The sequence below is a fragment of the Carassius carassius genome, chromosome 26, assembly GCF_963082965.1.
Source record: "Carassius carassius chromosome 26, fCarCar2.1, whole genome shotgun sequence".
Lineage (NCBI taxonomy): Eukaryota > Metazoa > Chordata > Actinopteri > Cypriniformes > Cyprinidae > Carassius > Carassius carassius.
In genome coordinates this window covers 11,449,418-11,457,210 of record NC_081780.1, presented here as the reverse complement: position 1 = coordinate 11,457,210, position 7,793 = coordinate 11,449,418, and the positions used below count along the sequence as shown (strand labels likewise).

General features: G+C 38.2%; 1 protein-coding gene across 1 annotated transcript; it reads right to left on the bottom strand.

Annotated features, from left to right (window-relative positions):
- Positions 1–490: 490 nt before the first annotated feature.
- recql (RecQ helicase-like) lies at positions 491–7,244 on the bottom strand. The gene is made up of 16 exons (XM_059511200.1): positions 6,984–7,244; positions 6,392–6,442; positions 5,757–5,975; positions 5,004–5,183; positions 4,803–4,909; positions 4,535–4,733; positions 4,291–4,457; positions 4,123–4,198; positions 3,549–3,697; positions 3,347–3,464; positions 2,875–3,013; positions 2,552–2,643; positions 2,259–2,475; positions 2,036–2,162; positions 1,210–1,349; positions 491–583 (listed from the first exon to the last, which is right to left on the bottom strand). Exons 2-15 carry the CDS (start codon positions 6,405–6,407, stop codon positions 1,233–1,235), a joined length of 1,923 nt encoding a protein of 640 aa, XP_059367183.1. The 5' UTR covers positions 6,408–6,442; positions 6,984–7,244; the 3' UTR covers positions 491–583; positions 1,210–1,232.
- Positions 7,245–7,793: the final 549 nt, after the last annotated feature.

The following is a 7,793-nucleotide window of genomic DNA, read 5'->3' as shown; positions in this document are numbered from 1 at the left end:
ACTGTATGAGCTTCCTCCTCATACTAACACGAGTCCATAAATTCTTGGCACCTTGGCTATGGTCGTCCTCGATGGGAAACCCAAAAAATGTCAGCATCTCAGGCTGGGAGCTTTGCAAGTGCTCATGGGAAATGTAGTTGATTCGTCTTAAATGTTTGCTATAGTAACTGCGCAGATGGTGTAGATCTTCCACAGCAGCTGCAGAGATGATAGAGAGCTCAGAAGGTGCGCTAACCAGATCCGCCTTCGCCTGGTCAGCATTAACAGCACAGTTCTGAGTAAACTGATGTTTCTGCCTCCTTTTCGGGGATGAAGATTGCGGTGCAGGGTAGTTTTTAAGGCCTTTCTCTTCTTCACTTTCACAATTCTGTTCTTCTACAAGATTGACCTCAACATCAATCTCAAATACTGAAGTTGGCTTTACATACACAGTAGCTTCCGAAGCAAGACTTTCAATGTAGTTTTGAGCAAGTCTCTTCTCCATGTTTTGGTGATTTTTACTGATTTTAGGTTTGTTATGCATCTGAATGGCCATGTTGGACACATCGATCAAGGCTGTCTCGACTTGCTGTGGTGTCTCAACCTAAGAAAAGAAGAAATTACTAGTTTGTATTACTAGTAGAGCTGTCATTAAGAGAAATGCAAAGCTAGAGAGGGGATTAATGACGCATGCAAAAAAGCAAATTAAGAGACCGCTCACCCAAAACTTCACATTTTTTCATTATATACTCACCCTTAACTTGTCCCAAACTCACTTTCCAAACCGTTGGCAGAAGCCATCAACTTCCATAGTATTTTTTATTTTTTCTCAGTATGGAAGTCAATGGTTTCCATTAACTTCTTCAAAATATCTTTATTCGTATTCAGCAGAAGAAAGTTATACAGGTTTGGAACAACTTAAGGGTGAGTAAATGATGACTTTTTTTTTTTTTGTGAATTATCCCTTTAAGATTGTTAGTTCCAATTGTAATGTTCATTTTTTCTACAACACAACATGCAAATCAACGACACCATGGAATAGACAAAGCATATTTCAATAATATGTGAGGTTTGATGTGGATACAATAAAAATCATAATAGGTGACTATCATAAACACAAGCAAGAAAAAAAGACAAAGTGGTAGATGTTTCCCTCATTCAATTCTGGAGTGTTTATTTGGCAATGTTAACATGCTTTTGTTCTGTGAATATGAAATAAATGAACTGTACTTTTTGGTTCTTCTCCTTAAGAACTAGGGAAGAGTCTTGACTTTCTTGGCCACAGATGTTTTGCTGTCACTGTCAGCCGGTCTCTTTCCCTCTACTTTGGCACTACTTTTCTCCCCAACACGTTCTGACACTTTCTTTACCTGTGGGGCGGCACAACGAAAAGAAGTCAAGTTTTTTTTTCCATTCTCTGATTTCTCCGCCTTCTTGAGCTCTTCTAATCATAGCTTAGAATATAAGTCTAAAATAAATTGTAAATTGAAAAGATTTCCTTAATTTAACTGGACAAATAATTTTTTTTAATAGTAGCTTGGTGTTAAAATGGCAATGTTAGAAATCTAGCCAAGCAAACATTTTATGAATGTATTAGCTACTAGTTACTTAAAAGCAATTTCACTACGTGAACTGTGATGCAGCCCTCAAACACTCTGATGGCATCGACCTGAAACGCAATAAGACTTGAAGGATAAAGATAATAAAACAGATAAACACAAAAGATCGGTAAATACTACAGAACAGAGACCAAAGGCTAGATTCAATACATATACTCTCAGATTTGATGCACAACACTGAGTTCAACGAATGTTCAGTTAAAATTGAGCAAACACAAAAAAATATTTGTATTACCAAGTAGCAATACTGTAACAAAGAAAAGAATCAAGGATTTTGTTTATTGAATCTGGCCAGTTGTCACTATTGAAAGAAGTTCAGGAAAGTATTGGCACTCATACAACCCTTTTAATCTAGAAATTTGCCTGAATCTATGGAAAAACAGGACTGCTTGCACATGAAATATGAAATCTTCTGCCGAATTTATTGACTGACTTACAGTAGCGTGTGACATTACTCTCCTCATCTTCATAGTGATGGAGTGATTGTCATTCTTCAGGAGAGCTGCCTTACGGCCCAACTTCAGGTAGAAGTGGGTTGTGTAGGGAGTGAAGCTAAAGTCCTCACTTGTGAACGAAAGAGGACAGAGTTAACGAACTAAACTAAAAGGACAAAGTACCTTATATAGTTATACTTAAGCCATCAAACCGTTCTGAAAATACCTGAAGTAGCCATGCAACAAAAGGTGGATGATAATGGACTCCACTTCCAAGCGTGACAGTGATGTGACCTTTATCGTTTTGCGATGCTTGGCAGGCCCTTTTCCCAACCAAGCGTCACAGACTTTCAGAGGGGTCAACTTTTCATCCACAGAGCTGGCCATTTCTACTATGGTAACAACGTCTCGAGCATGTTTGGTGATGTCCATTGTGATGTACTCTGAAAAAATACAAATAAATAAATCAAACCATACCCGACTGACACACGGTTGGTAAAAAGTGTGAGAGACTCTTACCGTTGCCGTGCCGACAAACATCACACATTTGGTTGCACTCATCATCATCCCAAACTTCATCAAAATGAACAGCCATCATAGCACGCCGACACCTATATTATACACGAGAGTCATATCTTATATACAAATATACAACCCTAAAATAAACAGGCCACATGAAGTTGAATTATTGTATAAAGTCTGGAGTTTTGCACTGATTTGCGGTCTAGCCAGTCTGATGACAGGTTGATGGATTTCATGTAAAATTGCTTAGTATATGAGGCCCTTGTTTCGGAAACCAACACAACAGTGGTATCCTACATATTCTGTGTATTTTGACTCACCGGTCCACATTTTGACAATATGCCACCATATTCTGTAGCTTCTGCTGCCCAGTGTTCTCCATCACAACCATACTGCTTATTCTGAAGATGTCTGCAAAGCCGAAGAATACAATACAGTCTGCAGAGCCATCATCCCTTCCTGAAATAAAAAAAAAATAGGTGAATGATAAATTAATGAATAAAGTACAAACATTACTTTTGGATTTCATGTTAATGGAAATACTTCCTTCCGCATAGCAGCATATATAACAGATTATATCAGCATACTGTATCAGAGTTAAACAGATTATTGAATTTTGTTTTAAAAAGTAGGACTTGTTCTATCCATCAGTTGCTGAATGCAAGAAAGGGGCAGAGATTAAAAGGACAAAATGACTGGAAAAGTCTGGCACCAAATGATGACATTTTTATTTTTAAAAAATTACAAAAAGGAAAAAAGAAATAGAACATGCGTGGATGTATTGTTGCCTACCTGCACGTCCACTCTCCTGATAGTAATTTTCAATAGATTTGCTGATGGTGTGATGGATAACAAATCGAACATCTGCCTTGTCAATGCCCATCCCAAAAGCCACAGTGGCAACGACCACCTACACAGACACAAACATTACATTACATTACAGCAGGGCAATTACAAAAACAGGCAACAACAACAGTAGCTCTGCAGGTGCAACCTGGATCTTCTTGGAGGACCACTGCCGATGCACCAGAGACTTGTTTGAAGGCTCCATGTTGGCGTGGTATGGCTGAGCAAGAATGTTTCTCTTCTGCAGGTCTGTAGCCACGGCTTCTGCATCCTTCTGGGAGAACACATACACGATTCCTGCAAATATAACATATATTGTGCATTTTGATTAAGTGGTTTTCAAATAAATACTGAAGAAATTGTGACATCTGGAGAGCTTAACAGCCCGTTCACTCCAAGAACAATAACTATACAAGTATCAATACCAATAGATGATAACTTTGTTTATTATGGCTGCACGCTGCTGTTTTGTTGTCTGGCACTCTAAAAGCCCTTTAAAGGCAACTGCATTCTGATTGGCAGTCAATGATTTTCATTCTTCATCAGCTGGAAACATTCAGTCAGAAAGTGATTCCAATGATATTGTTCCTCTCTGTGTTTATCAATATATCTGTGAAGTGGACATCCCTAGGCTCTCAAGAGTAGAATAATTCTTAAAACTTTATAATTATGGTTCTTGGTCTGAAGGGATATTTACTCCTTTAGCAATTAAAATGAGTTACCTGATTGGTTTTTGTATCTTTCTCTAATCAGTTGTGCAATTTGGTCGGTACAGTCATCGTTATCTTTAAAACGAACCTGTAGAAGTAAGAAGACAAATCATTCTGATCCGATTGGCTTATTCTGCACTTTTCTAGCAGCGATAAGAGCGAAATAATAGATAAGCATACCTCATAGTAAAGGTTTGGTCTGTTGAACGGTGCTGTCAGAGTGATGGGTTCCTGAACACACAGAATCTTCTGGCAATCTTTAAGGACGTTGCTGGTTGCTGTGGCAGTCAGTCCGACCAATGGGACTTTAGGGAACTGGCGCTTTAGGATACCCAGAAGCTTGTAATCTAAAAAAAAAGGAATAAATGACAAATTCTATCACGGGATATGATCTTTACCCAGTTAGGGTGAAACAGAATCTCACCTGGCCTGAAGTCATGCCCCCACTGACTGCAGCAGTGAACTTCATCAACGGCGATGCGTGCCAACAGACTCATGTTGTAGGCCTTTTCGAGTTTGGACATCAGTAGTTTGCTCTTGGCGATTTTCTCAGGGGTTACATAGAGCAACTTGAAGGGGCTGTTTTTATCTATCATCCCTGCCAAGACACGCTTAGAGTCCTCCTGCAGATGAACATGAACATCAGTATTGTATGTGTCTCAAATCTGTCTAGTACATCCGACCAACTGTACCTTTGTACTGGAAGAATTGAGAGTCACTGCCGGGACATTAACAGACTTCAGATACATCAGCTGATCCTCCATTAGAGACACCAAAGGGGCGATAACTAATGTATAACCTGATAAATGCAACCATACAAAAGACATGTGCAGGAATTCACATCAGAGTACTCAAAATTCATTCTTTATTTAAATGTGTGTGCGAGCATGTACCCTTAGAGCAGAGGGCTGGCAGTTGGTAACACAGGCTTTTTCCTCGTCCAGTGGGCATTACCAGGAAAAGGTCTTTCCCTGACATGCTGAGATTTATGGCCGTCTTTTGCAGGGGGCGAAATTTGGAGAGCTGGAACACGCTACCCAGCTTCGCCTGAACTTCTTCAGACCATGAGAAACCTGGAGACAGAGCAGCAAAAATAAAAATTACAGCGATTGCTCATTATATTTCTGTATTTCACTTCATTACACAAAACACACAACTTGAACAAGCAGAAGATTTTTTTAAAATGTTTTTTAAAAAACTCTCGTATCGTATGCTCACCAACGTTTTATTTGTTCAAAAATACAATGAAAACCATACAATTGCGAAATATTACAACAATTTAAATATTTAAAAAGTCTTCAATGTCAAATGATCCTTTAGAAATAATTCCAATATGCTGCTTTGCTGCTCAAGAAACGTTTCTTCTTATTATCAATGTTGTAAACAAGGGTTTTCTTGTGGAAACTGAGACTATTTTTCTTGGGTTCTTTGATAAAATAGAAAGTTCAAAAGAACAGCATTTATTCGAAACAAAACTCTTTTGCGACATTATAAATGCCTTTGCTGTCTGATCATATTAATGTATTGTTTCTGAATGAACTCCTCAAAAGCTTCTTCTTTGCCACAATCAACTTTGTTGCTGCTTTGAAACAAAATGCATTGCGAACAGAACTATACTAGTCATTTCAACTATGAACGAGGGATACCTGACTCCTCATAGTGCTTTAGGTCCTGTTTGCTGAAGGATGGTTTGGGAGGTTTGCTGGATCCAGAGGGCTGCGCCGAGCTGCAGGCTCCCTCCAGGACCTGCAGGAGTTTGTTTTTCCGGGAGTTCAGCTTCGCCTGTTTCTCCAGCAGCTCAGAGATCTGCAGTTCCACCATCTCCAACTCTGCCTCCACCGAGTCCAGTTCTGCTTGAGCATCATCTGCAAAGAACGGGACTTTCTTGAGTCTCATTCTCTAACTAAAAGCCTGTGCGCATTTACTAGAGAGCGTGTAACTTTTCCATGCACTGATTTTCTACAAAACACACAAATCCCTTGAGCTTCAAGGTTCTAGTGCTGCATAATAATTCCCTGTGTCTCTCACCTCTGCATCTCTCATGAGCCGAGTTTCACAGAGAGATGTAATGATAGAAGTCCCACCAGTGTGTTTACCTGCTTCGCTCTTCAAGGGAGCATTAGGAAACATCCTGACAGACTCATTCATGTCCTCAAACGCATACTTTTCACTTAAAAAATATATTCTATAATAATCATGTTTTGTATTTACATCACAAATTACTAGTGTGTGTATAATAACAGATTGTATATAATGAATGTCGAAAACAAGAGACACTCACCAAGATTATTCGCCATTTTACGCAGTTCTTCAAGATCACAGATGAGGATGACTGTTGGAGACAATAAATCAGCATTTTTGCTTTCTTTGTAAGTTAAAATACATGAAGAAGATTTGAGAAACTATGTATTGAATCAAGTAAATTTTTCTTCACAGGAAAAGTGTCATTCTACTTTATAAGCATAAACTAACCAAACTAGGAGTTTTGTTTTGCGCAGTTTAGCTTTTCAAATAAAATTTGCCTGTTTTAAAGACAGATTTAAAGTTTTTAAAGTTCAGATATATTTTTACTGGAAAATAAGACTAAAACACTAACGTTAATCACTATAACATATTTTGTCATAGTAAATGCATTATTGCAACAGTACAGTATCTTTTATCAATAAGTTACCCATTTAAGACTGAAGGCAATGTGTCCTGCCAGCCATTTTCATGCACAATCTTTAATATGATGATTTTGCTTGATGTAAGAGTCGCATTACACAAGCAATGGACATATGCAATGTTTCTGATCGACTGAACTCGACACGAGTCACGTTCAACATTTATTAATAACACACCATTTGAATGAAAACGCATTTCTGGTAACTCACCCCTGAGCGATCATGGGTCTGTTTCACTTTCTCTTGTTTGCACCAGATGAAACCCTCCCTCGTTGCCCCACGCGACCATTAACCGGGAAACTTTACCTGACCAATCACGAGACTGGAAAAACAAGCGTCCAGACTAAACAAGAGTCTTGAGCAACAGAAAAACAATCCTCCCGTAGTCCGATCACAAATACTATAGATGTAATCAATTATGCGTTTAAAAGAATATTTATTGTGGGAACGTTAGTACATTGGTTTAAAGTAATGCATATTAGAAATGATACACACTGTTAAACAGGAGACCAGGAAGTGGATTTTTATTTTTCAAAATAAAAGTCAGTGTATGGCGTCGTGAATGACAGTAACAGTAGACAATTAATTCTTGAAAACACGTATTACACGTATTACACGCTCACTACTTTATTTAATTGGTTTATGTCCAGTAGGTATACATCAGAATTCTCTCAGATACTGCCTTTTCCCATGGAAGTCATGCTCATTTTTAAATGTCAAGTTCAAGTTCAAAATGTTTCTGAACCAAAAACACAAGCATACCTGCATACAGGTAAGTGGGTGAATATAATCGTGTTTCCTCAATAGCTTTTTTATTACTATCGAAACAATATCTTCAGATATCTAAACAAATCGTTTCTTCTTCACACCAGATCTGAATTTGTTATTAATTTAAGCAAATTGAATATGTTTTGGCACATGCATACAAAACAGTAACTACAATTACTCCTCACTACTTTTAAACATTGTCATCACATGCAAAATCATACATTCAGGTTTCAAAATCCGCCAGACATAAAT

Excerpts from the sequence above, each read along its gene's own strand:
- recql (XM_059511200.1), bottom strand. Across the intron at positions 4,734-4,802 it reads TCAATTCTTCCAGTACAAAG|GAGGACTCTAAGCGTGTCTT; the intron begins GTACAGTTGGTC and ends GTTCATCTGCAG. Across the intron at positions 3,014-3,346 it reads TCAGGAGAGTGGACGTGCAG|GAAGGGATGATGGCTCTGCA; the intron begins GTAGGCAACAAT and ends TTTTTATTTCAG.